We start from the raw sequence: 24,790 nt of genomic DNA, 5'->3' as shown, positions 1-24,790 counted from the left end.
ATTCAGCCTAGTTAATTGCGCGCCAAATTCGAAAATTCGATTCGCATAAATAAAACAATTTTCATTCCAAATTCAAATTTTCTTAATAGATATAAAAAAAAGATGTGAAGATTTTGTTTCTTCTTTTGGGAGATGCGAGTACAGATCGTTCAAAAATAACTTGTAAAGCAGGCCCACTTCACTTTGAACAAAAAAAGTTTATGTAAATCTATGTAGCCAGTTCATTGAGTTTGGAAAGTTTTCAGTATAAAGTCAATAAATCTTTTAGAATATCGAGATTTTGGGTAAAGCGAGATTATAAATAACTGTACAACACAGTTAATATATTTCGTAGTGACGACTAAGGGAACTTAATTTATGGTCGAGGGATGAGCAGCAGCGTCCCTCTTAAAATATCACCAAAAGCAAAACTATGGTTGCCAACCCGTCTGTCAAGCGTGGCTTTCAGTTTTTCCGAGTATATCGTAAAGACGTTTAATTTGACTAAAGAAAAACTACGACAAAAGTTTAGAATATTGATAAAAGTATTATGTCTTTATATAAGACTATAATTTATTTGTATCACACATTTTATTGAACTCTGTTTACCCATTTACACACGATTAAAGTGCTAAAATATCTTTCCAAACGATTATAATAATAGCTGAAAGACGATGTAGTGACAAAAATTGAAAAAGGAATGTTGCGTTGGTTTGGTCATTTGGAGAGGATGGATGAAAGAAGAATTACGAAAGAGATTTATCGATCAAGAATAAATGAAGATGTCGGTAGGGGCCGCCCTAGACGGACGTATGTCGACCAAATAGGCGACGTGCTGAAGAAGGGCCAAATTAAAAGTACCCGTAACCGACGAGCGTGTATGACAAGATTGATGAATGTGGAAGCGAAAGAGGTTTGTTTGAATCGAAGCATTTGGCGTTCCATTGTTTCTGCCTACCCTAATGGGAGACAGGCGTGACAGATATGTATGTATGTATGTATAATAATAGCATAATATCAAAGTTCTGCTACTTACCTATCTACATAAACTGAGAACCGTATTACCTCAATACTAAAAGAGCATATGGATTTATTTGCTTCGCATGGATACATAGATTATTAAGATATAATATATGGCCTATATTACTCGCTGTTCATGTAATTTTCTATAGGTTAAATAATTTTTAAAATCGGTTTAGTAGTTTCTAAGTTTATCTACTACAAACAAATAATTGAATCTTTTCTCTTTATAATAATAGTATAGGTTTAAATAAGTATTTCTGATAATCATAAATTCTAATAAATATTAATTTTTCATAGACTTAAAAAGCAAAAAAAATGGTGATTACAACTTGCTATTTTGAGACGATTACATTCTTTAGTTTGCAATAATCAGTCAGTAGTGTAACCTAGTATCAAATAGGAGAAAGATTGTTTTGCTATACAAAAACAGATGTCGCTATTTATAACACGATCTCTGAACGTGATATGAAGATATTTTTTTATTATTTACATTATTTTTCTAACTTTACATAAAATTAATTGAAATTAGTATAATTTTATGTAAATTTAACATTTAAATCTAGCCCAAAAACAAAACACCGCAATATTTTTAATCTGTATCTAGCAACTCTAAATTCATCGAATAAAAAGGAACGTCAGTTTGCGCCAAACTGTTGGCGCGTACAGTAATGTGTCATAGTGATATTTTGATGTAAGCGGGTTTTCAAATAATAAACTACGTGTAAACATTGTATGGCTTCGTTTCCGTTTATCAACTTATTACAATTTTAATACATAATTGTTCTTGGATATAAACTATCAATATCGAGGTAAGTGATTTTTTGAGCTAGATACTTGCCTAGTATTAAAATAATTATCCATTGTTACTTTTAATGGGATAATTTTGTATGCAGATCATATTAACGTAAAATGACTTGTAGAATTATATATTTTTATTACAAATATGTATACAATTTTCAACAAATTCATTAATATCATTTGTTTTCATTGTTTGAATTATATTATCTAATTTATTATTGCGAAGTCATATAGGCTTTTGATTTTTTTATGCCATTATTTTATTTCTATTATGTAGTTTTTACATCTTTTTATTAAAATGCAATAAATATTCTGTTGTAATCAATCAGATATTTCTTTAATTACCGGGTCCTTAAATTTATATCACAGGCTACCTACTTCATATGTTTACGAATATGTGGTGCCATCTAGTCTCTAATAGCAAAAGTCTGTTACAAACGAGGTGTCTGTTCTTTGCTTCAAAATAATATAGATGTCTCTGAATTCCGAATACACAGCAGTTGTTTGTAATGATATCATTAAATAAATATGAAACAATGAAACGTGTTGCATAATTTTCTCTAATAAACATAATAAATCTATAACTATAATTTTTAAAATAAAATTACTTTATATTTTGTTGCTCCGGTTTTTAAAAGCCTGAAAATTGTAAAAAAATATTGGAATAACGTAATTTTTAATGAGTAATAATGGAATGGGAACCCGTCTGCATTATCGCTTTACGTGCTCACCTATGAGGACGAAAGCAGGTTAGATAGTCCATCGCCGTTCAATATATCCCAGCAGGTCAACCTCCACGCGGCCCTCCTGGAAACCATAATAGTCAACTGTTGGTAAATTAATCATAATGGGCTGACTGACCTGCCTTCTCCCTCCCTCCCTCATCTAACACCGATCACTGGTGCCCCGACAGCGTATACTGATAACGTAGGCGGGATCACTATTCCATTTCTATCCCATTAAAAATATCTAAAAAAAAGGAATGGGAGAACCTGGGCTGACTAAAGAAAAAAAACAATGTATCTGCAGGACAAAATAACAAGAAATATACTCGCAACCATCCGTAATAGAACAGTCGGAGGCATTTGTCGACTGTTGCTGTGAATATAACATTCGACATGACCTTTTATCGAGCATATTAGAATCCAAATAGGGGGGGGAGGGCTTGTTAGTAATAGGGTCTAACTGACCCATTGCTGGTAATACACCCTATCAGGTCGATCTCCACGTGGTTTCCCCCTGGAAACCATCATGATGAATTCTAGTAGAATTCGTCATGATGGGCTAACTGACCTGCTTTCATGATCATCTATCATCGCTCACTGGTGCCCCGCCAGCGTATACCAATAGCGCAGGCGTGGTTACTATTACATTATAACTCATTAAAAAAAATCCAAATACGGAGCGGACGAACCTACCGCCGTAAAGAACAGAGCGATATTGTACCTGAGAATAATAGAACACAAAACTGATTCATATGCGAGGATGTGGACGGTGCCGTACAGTAAAAATAACACTATGCCCAAGGACTATGGTTCTTCGACCAACCAAAACTAATTCAAACTGAGGACAAAAATTTACGGAAATATGAAATAAACCAATAAGATCGTTACGACAAATGGGAAAAAGTGCAAATGGGAAAATGAGTAATGAAGGGTACATGGTAGTAAAGAGTGAGGAAAACTTACAAATTTGATTTTATGCAAATTTTATGTTAGGAAGTTCAACATCAACCGACATGATATAGTGAACAAGACTGATTCAGTACAAGATCGGGAATATATGTATAACAATTTGAGAGGGATATTTCGTATAGGCTATTAAATTTCTTACCTGGATCTGTTTCTTTTGACAAAGACTAACAATATCGAAGGAAATTAAATTATAAAAAAAACCTGGAAATTAATATCCGGGAACAAGCTGCACTCCTACGGGAGGCTAAAAAAAACCTACCGCCGTCGATTATCATTAGTCTTTTCTATCATCATATAAATTCAACAAAAAAAATGACATCATATTCGAATTAAAGTAACAAACGCATCCCCGTTACCGATATTAATCATATTATCAAAACGCAATATAATTAATCTGCAATTATACAAAAACGTAAAAACGTCAAACGATTTTTAATTCTATTTCTATTTCTATCATCGTACGGCTCGCCATCGACAGGGAGTTCACCCTCATAACTTACAGCCTAAATGGTCGCGTACAACGCGGTTTCTGAGATGCTTTCTCCCACGAACACTCAGGTTATGGAATGAGCTCCCTGCCGAGGTTTTCCCAAGAGACTACAGCATGGGGTTCTTCAAAAGGGGGTAAAGAGGTTTCTTCAGGGTCGGCAACGCGCGCGTAATACCTCTGGTATTGCAGGCGTTCATAGGCTACGGTAACCGCTTACCATCAGGTGGGCCGTATGCTTGTTTGCCACCTCAGTGGTATAAATAAAAATAAAAAAATAAAAATTCTCAATAAACTCTTGAGTACACCAAACTAATTGCTTGTTACTTGTACAACGCTTAGCTATAACAAAAAAAAAACTTTGTAAATTTCTTTTTGTCTAAAGCTCAAAGCGAACACGAGATTACTCTTGGAGATAAATTAATTTTTCCATCTGATGAAAAATAAACAATTATTTAGCAATCTAAGTGTGTTTTCTTCGAGAATTGTAATAAAAGCTATGCTAGAATTTCGCCTATCTACTTGCTACATAGGCTGTTATAATTTTACTTTAAACCAGCTTCATAAAGATTTCTTATTACTATTAGGCATGTTACTTGAATTATTTAGCTATTGTAAATTGATTTTAACGATTTCTTTTAATTAGAAAGATATATTTTTGAACTCATACTAGTTTGGTGAAAATTAAAAATGGTTGTTAAATTATAAAATTTATTATAATATACTAATATGTAAATATAATTAATAGTTCTTGTGTTCTAATATTGTTTTTCTGTTGTTACAGCAATTTAGCTTCGATTAGAAAAAATGGTAAGTTTGATAATATTACTACGTATAAATTAGTACGTATGGTTTCTAGCTAAAGGTATTATGTACATTTCTATGTGTCATAATAGAATACATAGAATTGTACTGGACACTGCAAAGACGAGGCTAAGATCAAATACAATCTAGTCCTCTGCGAACAAAATGAGGGGCATTATATAGCTCATGCACAATTATTTATGTTTATCTAAAGTTTAAATTAACTTAATTAACAATTTCCACTACAAAACTTTAAATTCATAATTCTCACATGAGTTTAATAAAACTTACCTATTTTACTTTTACCAAAGAGAGACTTTTGTACAAAAGTCATGTCCTGTCCCATTCGTGTTTCTACCGTGAGGCAGTTGTGTTTACATAGCTGTGTTTCAGTTTGAAGGATGAAATATGGCAATGAATTTACAGGGTACAGAAGTATAACACCGGAGTCCTCAGGAATGGCAACGCATGGGGGGTCTCATAGGCAAAACAGTTAACTCTGTTATGTCCATGGTACTACTCATGTCTATAGGCGTCGGTTACAACTTTCCATCAGGTGGGCCGTCAGCTTGTTTGCCATTCTAAGTTGCATTAAAAAAAACATGTTATTTCGATAAGCGATTCTAAATCAAATTAAAAATATATTTATTTCACAGTACGGCTTCGTAAATTACGCCCTTGAACTTTTGGTGACTGATTCCTTTGGTAAGGAGACATGGGAGACGATCAAGTAAGTAAATATTTAATACTATTAATATTATTTTCATTTTTTTTTTTATTTTATACAAAAATCCACAGCTCCTAAAAAATAACTTACATGCCAAGTCTCTTATGAATACAGCCAATAACGGATTTTATTTATACAAACAAAAATTTTGATTCCAAAGCGAGGTAGGTAGTGGGTGTATGCAAGTAATATAAGCACATGTATGAAAGAAACCATATATAATAGTGAGTGTCCATAAAGTTAGATTAAATTGATATATAAAATAATTAAAATCTATGTTGCTAAAGTTCAGATATTGACAGCAATGATTAAATAATACAAATTCGTGGTCACCAATTGTAAGGAGGGTTAAATGTATGCGTGGGTGTATGTGTAGTGTAAATCATAAATGCGAAAGTTTGTAACGATAGATTTGTTGCTCTTTTACGCAAAAACTGCTGAACAGATTTTAATGAAATTTAGTACACGGGCAGATTATATCCTAATTTAGCATAAATAATACTTATTAATATAGATGATATTAGAATTATGATAAAAAATAATTAAATTAATTATTTCCTATCATCATTCGTATAACAGCTCCCCCCCCCCCCCTCCTAAACAAGTGGCATAGTAATCTATCGAAAGAAGCGTCTTGGTCAGCGTTTGTTTAATAAAAATTAGACAGATGATGTCACCTCATTCTGTCTTATGGATCCTCTAGCGATGACGATTCTATCGATGGATTCAGTTATCACTTGTCTGTGAATTTGGATTTATGTTCAAATTAAATTAATAAATACATTTTAATTATGTTTTTTACAGTTTCATCTTTCACGTTCAAATTTAATCTAAACTGTAAAATGTCTATTGCCCGTAATGAAAAAAGTTTCATTGTTGCCAACAGAGGAAAAGCAATTCTTGCACCTTAAAAGAACGTGCCTAAAGTTATACAGGCTGATGGAATAACACGTAACTTTTATTTTGTTTACAGGAAAAAAGCCGATGTATCGATGGAGGGAAGTTTCCTGGTGAGACAAATATATGAAGATGAAATAACTTATAATCTGATCACAGCTGCTGTTGAAGTTCTACGTAAGTACCTCTAAATGTCTTAACCTATTTCATGGCTCTATTCTATTCTGTTCTTATCCTTTGCTTACATTGTTTCTAATTATTATTATTACTGTATGCTTTAGTGTTATAAAGAATATTCAATATGGTATAATTGTATTTATTTATTTATATCAGTCGTAAACTGTCCATTGTGACCATTTGAGTTGTGACCATTTTGTGTTACTATAGCACACGGATGAAGGAAGGGAAAGAAAGGAGATTGTTAGTTTATATATTTTGTCTTTTTTTATTTGTGTTTTTTTTTATTTTCATTCTTTTATCTCTTTTACTGTATATTATGTGTATGTTTTTTTTTATTGTAATTTGTGTGCTGTAAGTAATGTAAATAAATTATCTATCTATCTATCTATCATTGTTGTATATAGGCCTCCCTCAAAAATGGGATTTTACCAGTAGTTGCCACGCTTGGCAGGCAGGTTGACAACCGCAATCAGGCCTTTGGCGATGTTTTAAGAGATCCCAGCATAGAATGGCCCAACCCTTCCTTTCCCGTGGGAGTCGTAAGAGTCGACTAAAGGAACTTAAAAGTCAAGGGATAGGCAACAGCGTTCTTCTTTCAACATCACTAAAGTCTAACTGTGGCAACTGCAATTGGTAATTCACCTGCCAAGCGTGGCAACTACTGGCGGAGCCCCTAATGGGGAGACCTATGTTCAGCGGTAGGTATTTAACGGTTGATATGGTAATAGATTAGTAAGGAGAATAGAAGATACTTATTGTACTTAGTTCTGTTTTTTTTACTTCTATTTATCCTTTTGGCGAAAGAAAGAAAAATTTTGGCTGAATTTAAATTTTCCTTTTTTTTTATACAACTTAGAATAGCAAACAAGCTGACGGTCCACCTGATGGAAAGTGGTAACCGTCGCCTATAGACATGAGCAGTACCATAGATATAACAGAGCATACTGTTTCACCCATGATATGCCCATGCGTTGCCATTCCTGAGGGCTCAGATGTTATTCCTTTGTACCCAGTAATTTCACGCCTTATTAGCAAAATAATTAAATCTTCTTATTCGTTTGCAGAAATACCAGCCGATTCCATTTTGGAGTTATTTGGAAAGACATTCTTTGAGTTTTGCCAAGACTCTGGATATGACAAGATTTTGCAAGTACTCGGTGCTACACCACGTGATTTTTTGCAAGTTAGTTTTTTTATAAACTTAATTCGGTTGTATTTTTTTAATATTGTTACCTCTTAACTCCGTCATTTATAAACCGATTTTGAATATTCTTTTTTTTATCTAATTTTTTTTATATACTTTCAGATTGATTGCATAGAAATTGATTAAAATCGGCTCAGTAGGTAATAAGTTTTAAATGAAAATGACTAGTTTGCCATGTTAGAAGGTGTTTTTTATGGAACAAAATTTAAACGACTATATTTGATTTACAGTACGAGACCGAGGTCAGATCTAAAGAGGTAGGAAGTATCACTTATTTTAGTACTGTTTTTCTACTTGTAGAATTTGGATGGTCTACACGACCACCTGGGTACACTGTACCCGGGAATGAGATCACCATCATTCAGGTGCACTGAAAGACCGGAAGATGGCGCCTTGGTTCTTCATTACTATTCTGACAGACCGGGATTGGAGCACATCGTCATTGGGATTGTAAAGGTATAATACCGACTAAACCGTCTTTCAAAAAAACATTCACGCTCACTTTTTTACTTTATCCGAGCAGTAAGTGCTTTATATTATTCTCAATTTCGTGTATAATATAGTATATGTCATATATGTGTAAGTATATTTGTTATTTATATATATTTATTCGTTTATATATGTAATTTTAGTATATCAATAATTACTAGTACCGCATTCGAGTATTCTGACACTTCCCTATGGTTGACTGGGAGAGAATGCTTTTAGCATTAAGTCTGCCATGTACACATATTCAATCCAAATCAATTTTTAAAAAGTTGATAAAGCAACATTTATTAAATTTTGGATTAGTCGCCTGGTAACTGCTTTTAACATAATTATATTATTATTTATATATGTTAAATATTATGTTTAATTATTAATGAAATATATTATATTATTTATGCATCATCTATATAAGTATGTATCTATATAATATAATTTTACCTTCTGCCATTAAATTGGTTACACAGGTTACACATTGCACGCGTCCGTGTAGCCTTGCTTCAGGTTGCAGCTGAAAATCAGTGCTTTGCTTTTAAGCAAAAGTATCACTGAGCTGTAGCCTTTTTGGGTCACTGCGACACACTTGGTGAAACATATCTCCAATATTAATTTTATGTTTTATATGTTGTTTTATATTTGAAAAATGTAAATAATCAAATTGTATCATTTTATTCATTAATTTACGTGTGTTAAATGGCTCAAATAAAGTGTTTATCTATCTATCTATCTATCTATCTATATTTAAACTAATAATTAAATAAAAATAAATAAATAAAATGCTCACATTCTTAATGTCATTCGTGATTATAGGAATCGGTCCCAAGGTTATCACTAGAGACAGACTTTCTGCGAAGTCATTTTTTAGATATAGCTTAGTAGTAACTAATGAACAGTGAAATTACTACATCAATATCATAAGACATTTCATTATCTTGTTAAATCAATTTTGAAAAAATAAAAAATAAACTTCTCTAAAATAAAACTCATAACTGGTAATTCTAAACTGATTTGGAAAATTATTTTTTAACTAAATTCTCATAGAAATTTTATCAAAATGGATTCAGTGGTTTAGTTTTTAGATCAATAACTGGTTTTATCAAAACTGAAATCGGTTTTTGTATGGGTCACAATTTTTTATTATTGGTCAGAACACTTCCCTTATTTAGATCTTCATAATTATCACAAGAACTGGCAACACTCGTATGTCCCGGAGTTGGCAACCCATGAATGCCTACATTCATGGGTTGTGGTAACTACAATATTTACCATAAAATGAAATATATCTTTGATTGTCATCTTTTGGTAATGATGATTACTCATGAGCACCAGCAGCACAGGTATATAGTTGGCCTTTGAATTGGATTACATTATTTTCTTAGTTGTCTTTTTTTTATACAACTTAGAATGGCAAACAAGCTAACGGCCCACCTGATGGAAAGTGGTAACCGTCGCCTATAGACATGAGCAGTACCATGGACATAACAGAGTATACTGTTTCGCCCATGATACCCCCATGCGTTGCCATTCCTGAGGACTCAGGTCTTATTCCTCCGTACCCTGTAAATTCACGCCATATCCCATCTTTTAAACCGAAACACAGCCATGTAAACACAATTGCTTCATGGTGAAAACACGAATGGGACAAAGGTACTCAAGCAATCGACTTTTGTACAAAGTCTTCCTCAGGTATTACAGTAATCTTATGTATTAATTTAATACGGGTCTATTGGTGTACCAAATATTCAAGTTATTTCAACCGTTTAAACATTACTGAGTAACAAATATTCAAACATTTTTAAAAGACATATTTGTAGATAAAATTTGTAACAATTACAGACAGTGGCCAGCAAACTTCATAATACCGAAGTGAAAGTGGAGCTGCTGAAGTCGAAGGAGGAATGCGATCACGTCCAGTTCCTCATCACGGAGACATCGACGTCTGGTCGCGTGTGTGCACCGGAGATCGCCGAGATTGAAACGTTGTCTTTAGGTACGTCAATTAACTTATATAAAACTTTGAGAATCAATTTCAATTTATATAAATAAATTATAGCATATTATATACTACAGCATGGAGTTCTTCAAAAAAAAGAGGTAAAGATGTTTCTTCAGAGTTGGAACCGCGCGTGTAATAATGCCCTGGTATTGTAGGCAGTATTATTGTAGGCAGTAACCGCTAACCATCAGGTGGGCCGTATATGCCACCTCAGTAGAATAAAAAAAAATTAAGTGGATTTATCTTTTATGACGTTTATTGATATCGATGTTTTGTAAAGAGGCAATGATTTTATTATGTTGATAGCTTACATAGACCCATTTCCCATTCGTTAACTTAAGCCCAGTTCAGACACTTAATAATTGTGATTAATTTGTTTTATAGAGCCTAAAGTGAGTCCAGCTACGTTCTGCCGTGTATTTCCCTTCCACCTGATGTTCGACCGAGAATTAAACATCGTGCAAGCGGGCCGCACCGTCTCCCGTCTGCTGCCAAGAGTCACCAGACCTGGATGCAAGATCACCGATGTTTTAGATACGGTAAGCTTGCTTATTCTAAATTGAAATATAGTCCTTATTCAACTGTAATAAGAATAATATTTTTTGAAGAAATTTATACACATTAATATTTTTTTATATTAGTATTCGATGCCACAGAACTGCACCTATCATCTATATCATTCAGTGAGTACTCCTGCAACATATTTGAGGTCGTCACTCCAACTAGTGGGGGTAATTTTATAATCGTACGAATATAGAATATATAATCGAATATAGAATCACCACTCTTGAATCTTTCTTCTTCATCTGTTGCCGATTCGAGCTATATTGTTACAGCTTGTTTTTCTATCTGTCTATCTTATAACACTATCTGTTGTTTAGCTCTTCTAAGAATATTTTCATTTTAGATTCCATTAGTTAGTGAAATTTAAACATTATTTATTTAATATATATTTTACGTAGATTCGTCCTCACCTTGAGATGACATTCGCAAACGTCTTATCCCATATCAACACTGTATACGTACTGAAAACCAAGTCAGAGGAGATGATTGTCACTGATCCGACCCATGATGAAATTGCACCGCTTAGACTGAAGGTGAGTATATGAAGCTATATTATATTACATTTAAACTACATAAAAACGATTAGCAAAATACAACAGCATTGTTGCATCTTCAACAAAAAAGCATATGAGGTGGTAAAGAAGCATACAGTCCACCTGATGGTAAGCGCTTACCGCAGCCTGTGAACACCTGCAATACCAAGGATATTACGCGTGGTTTCAGACCAATTCCTTTTTAAAAGCCAACAGCTCACCTGCAATTCTTCCGGTGTTGTGCCTATGACGATAGTCACTTACCATTACATGAGCCGATAGCTCGTTGTCTCCTATGTTAGAAAAAAAGACAGTCAAAAAGTAAACATAATATTCGCTTGGAGCAAAATTATGTAATAGAATAAAAGTTACAGTAAAAAAAAAAAATCATTATAAAGAGTAAGTTAGCATTCTATTTAAGACAGTATTCTATCTGTAAAATTAAACATTTTTAGAAGAATTTTTACCCGAAAAATTTGTGTCGAGTTACATGGCCATAGAATTTTTCTTTTATTATTTGGTGAAATACACCAAACTTTCATATATTTTTACTATAAATAAAATAGCATAGAAAGTAAGTTTTGACAAAATACAAGCGTGATAAATATGTATGTGTGTATACAAATACATATCTATATATGTGTATACACACATAGATATCTATCACGCCTGTCTTCCATTAAGGTAAGTAGAAACAACATAGAAAAAACATTAGTTAATATGACATTGGGGCATTGTTCCTAGATAGAGGCCGATTCTGAAGTGCCATTATTCTAAAGTTCTCTCTTCTATACATGTAATAAAATTATAGAGGTCAAATGTCTGTACATAAAAAAAAAACCTTAAAAACTGAGTCAGGGGAATGTTAAGAAGTGAAATGGAACATATCTAGATTTTTTCAAATATTTTGTTTCTCTTCTGTTTGTCTGTTTGTACGGACTAATCTCAGAAACTGTTGGATCAATTTAATGAAATTTTGCATGGTGGTACGTTACACCCCGGTCAACATTTTAGGTACATACTTTTAATCACGGAAAATTAAATAGTTCCCGTGGGATAGTTAAAAAAGTACAGTAACTTATACAGCTTAGTATACAACCTATTTAAGTGAAGTCATTTTGACCTAGTCCGCCAACTAATTTTTCTAGGTGTATTAAAGTTTACTAAATAAATAAATAAATTGAAATTTTAAATTTAAAGATAGGTTTTGAAAAATGGCACATCATCTTTAGCTTACATGTTACATGCCTGTAATTTTTATTTTTATTTCTAAAGTAATAATATTGGAAAACATTCATAAATTTCAGGGTCAAATGCTGTACATTCCTGAAACAGATGTAGTGGTGTTCCAGTGTTACCCCAGTGTTACAAATCTCGATGACCTCACACGGTAATTATATTATATTAAAAAAAAAAACATGTTTTAGTCTAATATATTTACAATCTATTTCCGTTATGATGAATTTAACACTCAACAAGCCCAAATTTTACAATTAAAATCCGATTTGGCAGCGTACTAATCTACCGCCATCACTCATCAGGTGATAAATTTCATACAATTTAAAGCTTTCCATCCATAGGATGAAAAATAGCAATTTCAGAAATAAAGTATAATGATCATAAGTTTACATATTAAATATTGTGTTCCTCAAAAAACAGACTTCATTTCTGACAAATCCAATTATTTTAATTTAAAAACTAAACTACTAAACCGATTTCAATAAAATTTCCATACTATTAATCTGTAAGTACCTATATCCTGTTAGACAAACAAATTATTTACCAAATCGGTTTAGAACTGACAAAGTTATGAGTTAACAAATATAAAGAATACAACCAAATTGAGCGCTTCTCTCTTTTTGAAGTCGGTTAAAATGCTACAATTCATATAATAAATGTAATAAATTAATTGGTATTATTATAATTCTCATATCGTATTCTCTACTTCCTTTTTTAAATGCTTTATAATTACAATACTGCAAACCATAGAACACCAGCTCTCGTATATGTATCCTTATAAATAATTTTTCTTTCCACTTCCCCTTGTAGTCGAGGTCTTTGCATCTCCGACATTCCTCTACACGATGCGACCCGTGACCTGGTCCTCATGTCTGAACAGTTTGAAGCCGACTACAAACTTACTCAGAACTTGGAAGTGCTAACTGATAAACTACAGCAGACATTCCGTGAACTTGATTCGGAGAAGAAGAAAACTGACCGGTAAGTTTTTCAAATAATATTAGAAAATATTAGGATAGTTGATACGATTTACTTATTATTCTTGTAAGCAAAATATAAGGTAAAAAAATGAACATGGTATAGTTATATGAGGTAAAATTTTGTATCGTCAAAAATTATGGAAATTCGTAGGAGTTTTAGCTACAAAAATGTAATATTCAATGAGTCTTACTAATACTATGAAAGTTGTATAAAAAAAAATATGATGAGAGTATGTCTGTATATTGAAGATAATAAAGAAAAATGTATACAAGGGCTCTTAATAAGAGCAATACATATTAAAATAATAATTTTACAAATTTAGCCTGTCTATCAGTCTATGTGTTTATTCCAGTATCACGCAAAAACTACTGTACCAAATTGTATGTAATTTTCACAGTTTTGTTTTTGAAGAGTTACCTAAAAACTGGCGTATGTTTTATCTTGATACGCCGTCTTCAAGGTTCATTGTCCTCCACACATAATCCTGGAATTGAAATATTGGTATTAGTTTCGCTTAAGTCTTCCGATTTATGAAAGATGATTTAGCATTTGGTGACATTTTTGTAAGACCATTTCTGGCAATTTCAAGCAAGAACTAAGAATACAACGAATCATTAGATATACTGTATTTTAACATTGTGACCACTGAGCCATTGTAGTCCCACAGGTGGTTCAAAATCTCGAAACTACAAGAAAATTCTTTTTTTTTTTTTTAATGTCTCCTCACAAACAGCTTAAATCTACATATAAGTATTTAGGATAATGCTAACAAATTTCTTGTTTTGCTTCCAGACTTCTCTATTCGGTGCTCCCGATCAGCGTGGCATCCGAGCTCCGTCACCGCCGACCTGTTCAGGCACGTCGGTATGACCCTGTCACCTTGCTTTTCAGCGGGATCGTGGGCTTTGCCAACTACTGCGCCAACAACACCGACCATAAGGGTGCCATGAAGATTGTGAGGATGCTCAACGATCTTTACACGGCGTTTGACGTCCTCACAGATCCGAAAAGAAGCCCAGATGTTTACAAGGTAATATATTAGGTAATTTATTTATCAACCAACTTCTATAAGAAGGAGATTTTCAATTCGGTTGTCTTTTTTTATGTTTGTTACTTCATAACTCTGTGAGTTCTAAACTGAAATCAAAAAAATTTTTTTTCGCTAAACTGTTATTAGGATTTGTTGGTCATTGAGACACTCTTAAATTTTGAATTTACAAGACATAATATTATCCAGGTTAAATTTTATATATGTTTATTTATTTATCTAATGATTTGATTGAAGTTAGTTAATACCGTTAGTATTCAAAATTTTATAATATTCGTACATTTGTTTGTTTGTTTGCTTGTTTGTAACACTTTATTTGACAGCAGTCTTAAATTTTAGGATACAGAGTTATGGCAGATTTATCTCATAAAACAAATGTCAGAAACGACAAACATAGTAAGTTCATAGAGATCCCATTACACATATATACAACCTCAGTATATACATATATATATACGCAAAGTTTCTTACTACATACAAAGAATCAAACGATCAGCATACTTGCCATTTCTACTTATAGAAATATTTAATTCACTACTTCATTAACTTGAATAGCTGGTTTGTGTATTTCTTGTGTGGTGATGTAGTTTTATAGTAAAAATTTCATTTATTGTAAATTATATTTATTGCTATATACAGTAAAAAATCTTATATACATATATCAATAGCTATTTACATATTTTTTTGAATTGTAACCTAATATAAAAACTATATTTACTCATATATAAATATAACATGGTTATAATTCGTTATGTGTGCCTTATTGAAATAAAAAAAAAATAACGTCTAATGCAATCCTTCTACTCATCCAGGTGGAAACAGTCGGCGACAAGTACATGGCAGTGTCGGGACTTCCTGAGTACAAAGTAGCCCACGCCAAACACATTTCGCTACTGGCTCTCGACATGATGGATTTAGCGAAAACTGTCACAGTTGATGGGGAGCCTGTTGTAAGTATACAGTGTAGATTTAAAAATTACAAAAATGCCTCATTACTAGTTGGAAGTTTTTCGTTTTTCTTAATTGAATATGCATTTGCTTCATCATCATTATTACGTCAGCCGTTAACTGTCCACTGCTGAACATAGGCTTCCGGATCCGTGGAGGGGGGAAAGGGAGAAGTTTGCCAGTAGTTGCTACGTCTGACAGATGATTCGGTAAACCCAGTTAGCTTTGGTTAATGTTTTAAGACGGGCACTGTTGCAAATTCTTCTATCATTAAATTGAAAGAGTATTAAGTTAACATTAAAAACAAATGTTATCCTTGTGTATGACAAAATTTTGCCCAATGATTAGCTGGTAGAGAATGCTATAGGGCATTAAGCTTGCCATTTGTACAAAGTTTTATTGTGCAGTAAAGAATAAATAAATAAAATATAAATAATATATAACAATTATTATAAATAATAAAATATATTAAAAGATTTACAGTTTACCTGTGATATGTGATATTTTTGATGTTAGAAACGCTATTAACGGGTACTAAATTATTATAAATAGATTTATCGAGCAAGAATCAATGGAGATGTCGGTAGGGGCCGCCCTAGACTGACATATGTCGGCCAAATAGGTCGTGTGCTGAAGAAGGGCCAAATTAAAAGTACCCGTAACCGGCGAGCATGTATGAAAAGATTGATGAATGTGGAAGAAGCGAAAGAGGTTTGTTTGAATCGAAGCATTGGGCGTTCCATTGTTTCTGCCTGCCCTAATGGGAAACAGGCGTGACAGATATGTATGTATATGTATGTACACTCTTATGTTTTTAAATATATGAAACTATTATTATTTGCATTGTTTCTTTATTAAATATTCCTTATAAGTGTATATTGCTACCAAAAGAAGACATTGTTGCATTTATCGTTAATTACTTAGAACGTATATTTATTTATGTTAAAAGGATTTTCCTTGTAATTTCTGCAAAAGCTTCTACATGGCAAATGTATAGTGTGCTGCTGTGAATTTTATTATACAGAATAAATAATGGTAGAATAATTCAACTTTAATCCATTAGGGAATCACTATCGGCATCCACTCCGGAGAAGTGGTGACTGGGGTCATTGGTCACCGTATGCCGCGATACTGTCTGTTTGGGAATACAGTGAATTTGACCAGCCGATGTGAGACTACTGGCGTGCCGGGCACTATCAACGTGAGCGAAGATACTTACAGGTAACTAATCTTATCATCTTAACTTATACTAATCATCGTCATTATCGTCATCATCTCAGCCACTATCTTCCATAAGTTATAGACCCAGATTCTTATAAGGGATAAAGAATATTTATCCCAATATAACCGACGAATCCAACTCGGCTGGGCAGCGTTTGGGAAACTACACCACATCTTCTCATCCAAAATACCTCAGAATTTGAAAACGAAGATCTTTAACCAGTGCGAGTTGCCAATGATGACAAGACTTTTATAGATTACTGTAAAATTATTTTTTTATGCAACTTAGAATGGCAAACAAGCTGACGGCCCACCTGATGGAAAGTGGTAACCGTCGCCTATAGACATGAGCAGTACCATGTACATAACAGATAGTCATTCTGATAGTATGTCAACATCATCATCATCATATCAGCCTTTAACTGTCCATTGCTAAACATAAACCTCTTCCTTGGGGAGTGTTGCCAATAGTTGCCACGTTTGGCAGGTGAATTGGCAACCGCGGTTAGACTTTGGAGATGTTTTAAGAGGGACGCTGCTGCCCATCCCTCGCCCTTCCTTAGTCGCTTCTTATGACACCCACGGGAAAGGAAGGAACGGCCTATTCTACTCGTATGCCGGGACCTACTCGACGGGATAGTATATAAATTATAAAAAAGTTGTTTTTTTATTATTATCATTAATAACAAAGAATGATTCCGTATCTATTTTAGGTTTTCACACCTATCTATTCGCTTTCTATACGTAATTAAATAAAATGAAAAATATCACATCAATAAAATTTAATCTTCACACAAATCAAGATATCTCTTCAAAGCAATCGGAATCGGAAGTTTTTGGATACCGAATGGTAGCTCAAAATTTTGCCACAACAATTCCCTCACGCAACACCTGCAAAGATGTTTCAACTCTACTGGTCTAATTCCACATCTCGAACTGGGTATTAAACGGTCCTCCAAAATTTCACCGTATTTCTCCAAAGCCATCCTCCTTTGATAATTATAATCATCAGGCAGTTCTAAATCCTCGAAAACTTGCTTATTTACTGTAAATTCCACTTTGGGTGTAGCTCGTAATATTAACTTTAGACAAGATACAAGTTCATAAGGATAGACTCTGTTATATTCTTTAAGCCTATCCAAAATGGATTCAACTGGATTTGTAGATGCTTCACTTGTGATTCTAGCTCCAAACCTTAATAAAATCATTAGCATTTCTGATAGCCCCATTTGTATGACCACTCTGACTGGGGACGCTCTTCCGCAGCTCTCTAAAGGCACGTCTATGAAACGATATGTTATATTTCCTTCGGTGTATTCAAGGCAAGCATTAGTGGCATGATCTAAAAAGAAAACCAATGCATGTACATTCTCTTCTTTATCGGCAAAATCTGATTTCCAACCAGCTAGAAAGTGAGGCGCTGACGTACCAAAGATGGCTCCTGTAAATTCATGACATTGCATTGTTTTAATATATAAGTATATAAAGATCGTAGAATATTCTGAACTACCTATTCTGACAACACTTAGTTGAGGCTTTAATTATTTATTCATTAATTTCATGGGCGTTTTAGTAAAAAGTTAAGTATTTTTTTATTATACCAGCCATTAATTGCCCACTGCTAAACATAGGTCTCCTCTAAAAGGGGGTTTTGCCACTAGTTGTCACGTTTAGCAGACTATTTATGTTTTAAAAAGGACGTTGCTACCCATCCCTCGACCATCAAATTCCCTTAGTCGCTTCTTACGATACCCATGGGTAGGCCTCCTCCATAAATTGCCATAAGGAACGGTTCTGAGCCGTCAGAGATCGTCACTTCATCTAATGGGTCCATTCTTTCTTTACTTTCCCATCGGTTGTTCTTCGAGCTATATAACCAACCCATTGCTACTTCAGTTTGCTTATCTTTCGACCTTAGACCAATAATTAGAACTAACCTAGATAGATATTTATTATAAACTGATGTGAAATAAAAACTAATATTAATTACCTAAAAATATTCTCTCGAATGTTTTCTCACATGTATAAAGTTCGTCAAGTAAAGCTGCAACGACGCCATTGTCTTGTAGGCTCCAATCAAAAGCCAATTTCATGGCAATGTACAGCAGATTATGGTACTTGCCCATAAGGCAGACATCACCGTTGTTAGTTTTGCAGTTATTGTGATACCTTAGTGCAGATAGCACGAAATTTTTGCATGTTGTATTGTCCGATACGTTTTGACCTGGAAAGAAAATTTTATATTAATTTAATTAAGGAATCGCAGGGGAACTTTGTTCTGTCAAATAAAACGACGGAAGAAAATTCAATTGATAGCAAAAAGAATAATAAATATTAGTTCAGAATTGATTATGCAATATGTATACAAAAAAGTCAGTAAAAGTGAGACCCTACTCCTTTTGGAAGTCACTTAAATATCATCTGAGTTGCCTAACTAATAATTATTACTGAAGATATCCAATTAATATAAAAATGCAAAAGTTTGTAACGAAGTATAAATGGATGTTTGTTTGTTACTTTTTTACTCGAAAACTACTGAACGGATTTGAATATTTGGTACACAGATAGATTATATCCTAACATAACATAAAGGATACTTTATATACTGATTTAAATAGGTGAAACCGCACTATACAACTATAAAATAATAAAGTCCGATAACATAAAGACTTTATGTTCAAAATAATTGCTTCAAAGTAAAAAATGAGGCTGAAAGCGTAGCACACGGTGCAGATCGAATTGTGAAAAAAAAATGTAACATAGATTAGCAAATAATCTGACGGTCTATCTGATTAAAAGTGGTAACCATCGCCTATACGAGTACACTTAAATAGCATCATGAACATCATGTAATAATGCTCATGATATCACTCATACGTCCTGAAATATAAGTATTTAAAAACCTCTAGCGCATCCTGTGATAACTGTGTTAAAATATTCGACCAATTCTCTCCTCTTGAATCTTTCGTTCAATCCGTCTCGGTCTATATTGCTAAACACCTCCTCGAAATATAAATCCATGAACGTATCCATTTGTCAAACACCACTGTTTTGTGTTATTTTATTTTAGAAATTTTAAATTTAATAATGCATATAAACAATCACTTTAAATTTTTGTTTTATTTTTATTTTTCAAAACATGTTTTTTTCTGCTCGCATTGTGTCCGTTTTGGAAATAAGTCTTAAATGATCAGCAATCAGTAGCTACTAGACACTGTGGCGGTAGTATGGAACACGTATAAGTGCATAATCGTCTTGAATTTGGTCGCCAGGAAGCCTTACAAGAGCAGGCAGTTTACAATATTTACGTCATTTTTGTTATTATATTGACGTTAGGGTTTCGTATAAATATAGTATTTTGAATAAAAAAAGTAGATATAAAAACTTTTCAGTTGATTCTAAAGTCTGTTTAAAACTTTTATTTAGAGTAAAAAGTGTGTATACATTAATGTGTATTTACAATTTTTTTTTATACAACTTAGAATGGCAAACAAGCTGACCTGATGGAAAGTGGTAACCGTCACCTATAGACACGAGCAGTACCATGGACATAACAGAGTATACTGTTTCGCCCGTGATACCCCCCATGCGTTGCCATTCCTGAAGGCTCAGGTGTTATTCCTATGTACCCAGTAAATTCACGCCATATCCCATCCTTCAAACCGAAACACAGCTATGCAAACACAACTGCTTTACGGTTGAAACACAAATGGGACAGAGGTACTGATGTATTATAATTAATCACGTAGTATCCATAAAGAATGGCATAGAAGTCAACCTGACAGAGTGTATTGCTAGAAATGTCATTAGATTCCATTACTAACATTCTTCTTCTCTACCTAAGGCCCACTTATATTTCTAATAAGAGATAATAATAACAATAAATGCTTTTAGTTTTGCAAGAGTTTGTTACATGCAATGATATTATGATAGAAGAATAATGTAAAAATGTATTCCACAAAAAACTAAACGACTTCAAACGTGGCAAAACCAGTTAGTTATTTCTTTTTAAAAACTAAACTATTCAATCAACTAAACTATTTAATGAAATTTTTAAGGACTAATCTGAAAGTACAACTTTTCAGATAAAAAGAATGGTTCAAATCGGTTTTTTAATAAAGAAGTTATGAGACAACAAACAAAAAAGATTTAACCAAATTAAAAACTATCTTCTTTTTTAAGTTTGAAAGTTTAAATATCTAAATAAAATTTCAATAAGTAATAGAATTTTTAAAATAAAAAAGATTTTGTATTTTTTTGTTCTTTTTTTACAGGGGCAAAATAGAGTCTATTCTCTTAATATTATATATTAATTTTAATGTACCTCACAAATTTCATTACATCAACTCATTCAATTTTGCAGTTACCTGATGCGCGAAGACAACCACGATGATCAATTCGAGCTGACGTACCGCGGGCACGTATCTATGAAGGGTAAAGCTGAACCCATGCAAACTTGGTTCCTCACCAGGAAGATGACCTAAGCACCTAGAAGGTCGAGGAATTCTCTAATCAATTCATCTGTACACGTTATAATAGCATTAGAACTCTTAATTATTTAAGAAAACTTTATCTAAAGTCGAAGTTAGACTAAGCAAACAAAGCATAGCTTTTCTGTTACTCCTTATCTGCTGTTTTGCACGTTTATACTAATCAAGAATATTAGCATTTTAATGTCGCATTTTCAACATTAAATCCACTGTCGCGGCTTCAGCGACACGGTTGTTTTACTGACCCAGAGCCCTTAACAATTAGATAAGCGAAACCGTCTGTGTTTATCTTATAGTGTTTATAATATGTTTATAATGTTTACATTATAATAAGTTATTGATAAGTTAATGAGTTATTGGTATCCTCTATGAGTTTTTTTTTTTTATGGGTGAAAATGGTTTGGTAACTCCGCCTGCGTTAACGGGATACGCTGGCGGAGCACTAGTAAAGGGTGATAGATGAGAATGAAAACAGGCCAGTTAGCCCATCTTGATGAATTCATCAGGAATTAACTATTATAGTTTCCAGTGAGAATCCGATTGCTAGCAATGTATACTAGCAATGGGATTCTCAGTCTCCATTACTAACAATCCCTTTCCCCCCTATCCTCTATGAGTTATTAGGCTGGAGTGGAAAGGATAAGTTTACGATGGTTCATAAAACAGTAATTTTTCAATGCTATAAAATTAAAGTATTAGGTTAAGAGATATATTTAAAAAAAATTGCACTTTGAAATCGATTCTATTGCTTTACCTGTTCGTAACAAATTTACATTTAAGTATATCTGTATACCTATTTCGTATTGATGATTCCAAAAAGAACTTTATTACATTAACACTTAATCTTAGATTATATAGATAGTGTATACTTAACATTGCTTAAAAAGAAACCCAACCTTTTCATACAATTTTGCGTGATAAATAGTTATTAGTGATTCCTTTATAACTTCTACATTTATTTTGTCTTATAATTTCTGCATCTTTTTAATGCGTAAACATTCATTTTATTTAATAAATATAAATAATACAAGTCAAGATACATTTTATGTGTAGGAATATAGAACACTGATAAAAAACAAATCAGCTAATTTGACAATTAGCGAACAAAAAATTTACCCGTTTTTAAGGCTCGATACTCTTTTTTTTTATACAACTTAGAATGGCAAACAACCAATCCACCTAGTGGAAAGTGGTAACCGTCGCCTATAGACATGAACAGTACCATGGACGTAACAGAGCGTACTGTTACGCCCATGATACCCCCCATGCATTGCCATTCCTGAGGACTCAGATATTATTCCTCTGTGCCCTGTAAATTCACGCCATATCCCACCCTTCAAAACACACACACACACACATGCAAACACAACTGTTTCACGGTAGAAACACGAATGGAACAAAGGTACCCAAGCAATCGATACTCTATGTATATAATCTAAGCACATAACCTAAAGTATACTTTAAAGTTTCGAATTAGTTTCTTATCTTAAGGAGTCATTAATAAACATTAATGTAAGTCTATTTAAAAAGTCTACATTAAATGACAGTTTATTAGAATTAATTATAATGTGATAGACTTTTACGATTAGTTTATACCACTACGCGATTACATAACTGGCTATTTAAAATTATGTATAAATAATGATTAAAAATATGTATATTCAAATTACTTACAAGATTTTCAATGGTCTATATAGTGATTTATAGATACTTTCGACTAACAGACATTAATAAGTGTAGTTAGAAGCGAAAGAAATATGTGTTTTAATATGTACAAGCCTAAAATGGCCTATTCGTAATAGTGGAATATCTATTAAAATAATATCTATTTTTCTGTCTTTTATAATCCCTAGATCTTAAAAAATCGTTTTACAGTAAAAAATTATAAAATAAAGTTACAATTTCAAGGTTATAAAAATAACTAAATTTAAAACACTGCGTAAAATCTTAAATGCCATACGATCATAAATACATATATTCATTTCTTATTTTTTTTTTATGGACCACATTTTTTCAAGTATATATTTGCATATATATGCAAGGAGTTTTGTAAATTACATTCATAATTGTCATATAATATTATAATAAAGTCAACCCAAGTCTGTACAAGCAAATTTATTTACTAAATAATAATAATAAATATCTAAGAAAGCGAAATGGGAAATTTTACCAAAGAAGAATATTATACAAAAGTCGTCTATTTGGGTATCTCTGTCCCATTAGTGTTTCTACCGTGTAACATTTGTTTGCATGGCTGTGTTTCGATGTGAAGTGTGTGTATATGGCGATGAAATTATAAAGTACAGAGCATACTCTGTTATGTCTATGGTACCTTTGATGTCTTTAAGTGATGGTTACCACTTTCCATCAGGTGGGCCGTCAGCTTGTTTGCTGTTCTAAGTAGCAAAAGGAATTGTTAAGAAGCTTGATAATTTTCCAATTCGCTTCCTTAATAAAAAGCAAAAATAAGGGTGTTGTAAGATTGACGTGTCTGTGTCTGTATGTCGCATTTAACCCCTAAAGAAATGGTCCGATTATGATGCTGTTTTTTGTTTGTAAGCTAAAGTGATCGAGATGATTCTTAGCTACAATTTATGAAGATCTGTTCAGGCTGTTTATTATGTCTCTGCTTTCTTATAATCTCTTGTAATTATGGGACTACTGCTGGTACTTATTTCATACTTTGTTATTAATTTCAGATGTCTAAGTAAATGTTCTAGTCAATATGTAGTAGGTATTTATCAAGCTTTAAATGTTTTCTTCATATATTTTATGATAAGTAAACTATATTTCATTGTTGTCAGTGAATTTACATTAATAAAGGTGTTTCAAACAAAACTTTTCTTTATTTCTACAAAAAAAAAATTATTCACAATTCCATTTTTAACTTTTTTTTATCATTTCCAAAAACTATATATATATATATATATATATATATATATATATATATATATATATATATATATATATATATATATATATATATATACATTATATTTTTTATACCACTGAGGTGGCGAACAAGCATACGGCCCACCCGATGGCAAGTGGTTACCGTAGCCTATGAACACCTGCAATACCAGAGGTATTACGCGTGCGTTGCCGACCCTGAAGAAACCTCTTTACCCCTCTTTTGAAGAACCCCATGTTGTAGTCTCTTGGGAAAACCTCGGCAGGGAGCTCATTCCACAACCTGAGTGTTCGTGGGAGGAAACATCTCTGAAACCGCGCAGTACGCGACATATATACGTAGACATATATTACGCACACACTACCTGCTGCTCGTTTTTTGCCCACCTGATGGAAAGTGGTAACCGTCGCCTATAGACATGAGCAGTATCATGAAAATAACAGAATATACTGTTTCGCTCATGATACCCCCATGCGTTGCCATTCCTGAGGACTCAGGTGTTATACCTCTGTACCCGGTAAATTCTGTTCGTTATTATTCTGGGATTGCTGGAAGAGAATTCAGAGTCATACTCACCTAT

General features: G+C 33.0%; 2 protein-coding genes across 3 annotated transcripts; one reads left to right on the top strand and one right to left on the bottom strand.

The window, feature by feature from the left end:
* The first annotated feature begins 1,652 nt into the window (after positions 1 to 1,652).
* Positions 1,653 to 22,445, top strand: LOC113511997 (guanylate cyclase soluble subunit beta-1). The gene is made up of 15 exons (XM_026895742.3): positions 1,653 to 1,811; positions 4,766 to 4,791; positions 5,442 to 5,515; positions 6,486 to 6,586; positions 7,654 to 7,772; positions 8,094 to 8,249; positions 10,116 to 10,269; positions 10,660 to 10,814; positions 11,238 to 11,372; positions 12,680 to 12,762; positions 13,422 to 13,592; positions 14,385 to 14,622; positions 15,453 to 15,590; positions 16,652 to 16,809; positions 21,173 to 22,445. The coding sequence occupies exons 2-15, from the start codon at positions 4,789 to 4,791 to the stop codon at positions 21,291 to 21,293; spliced, it is 1,806 nt and encodes a 601-aa protein (XP_026751543.1). The 5' UTR covers positions 1,653 to 1,811; positions 4,766 to 4,788; the 3' UTR covers positions 21,294 to 22,445.
* Positions 17,577 to 20,057, bottom strand: LOC113511998 (uncharacterized). Of its 2 annotated transcripts, none has more exons than XM_052893920.1 (3): positions 19,713 to 20,057; positions 18,800 to 19,033; positions 17,577 to 18,151 (listed from the first exon to the last, which is right to left on the bottom strand). In XM_052893920.1, the coding sequence occupies exons 1-3, from the start codon at positions 19,840 to 19,842 to the stop codon at positions 17,592 to 17,594; spliced, it is 924 nt and encodes a 307-aa protein (XP_052749880.1). In that variant the 5' UTR covers positions 19,843 to 20,057; the 3' UTR covers positions 17,577 to 17,591. The 2 variants fall into 2 exon arrangements, with proteins under 2 accessions (XP_052749880.1, XP_026751544.1); XM_026895743.3 differs by having other exon boundaries at positions 17,577 to 18,250; positions 19,713 to 20,056.
* Positions 22,446 to 24,790: the final 2,345 nt, after the last annotated feature.

Source organism: Galleria mellonella, unplaced genomic scaffold (assembly GCF_026898425.1).
Source record: "Galleria mellonella isolate WM207_F2 unplaced genomic scaffold, CSIRO_AGI_GalMel_v1 utg184, whole genome shotgun sequence".
In the NCBI taxonomy this organism is placed as follows: Eukaryota; Metazoa; Arthropoda; class Insecta; order Lepidoptera; family Pyralidae; genus Galleria; species Galleria mellonella.
Note: the sequence above shows the minus strand (reverse complement) of the source record. Positions and strands in the feature narration are given on the sequence as shown.

What these genes read in the sequence shown, in the direction of transcription:
- LOC113511997 (XM_026895742.3), top strand. An exon ending in CACCACGTGATTTTTTGCAA is followed by an intron (nt 7,773 to 8,093) that starts GTTAGTTTTTTT and finishes TTCTACTTGTAG; the next exon opens with AATTTGGATGGTCTACACGA. An exon ending in GAAGCCCAGATGTTTACAAG is followed by an intron (nt 14,623 to 15,452) that starts GTAATATATTAG and finishes CTACTCATCCAG; the next exon opens with GTGGAAACAGTCGGCGACAA.
- LOC113511998 (XM_026895743.3), bottom strand. Translation starts at nt 19,842, where the DNA reads ATGGATACGTTCATGGATTTATATTTCGAGGAGGTGTTTAGCAATATA. An exon ending in TATCACAGGATGCGCTAGAG is followed by an intron (nt 19,034 to 19,712) that starts GTTTTTAAATAC and finishes TTTTCTTTCCAG; the next exon opens with GTCAAAACGTATCGGACAAT. An exon ending in ATTCGAGAGAATATTTTTAG is followed by an intron (nt 18,251 to 18,799) that starts GTAATTAATATT and finishes ATGAATTTACAG; the next exon opens with GAGCCATCTTTGGTACGTCA.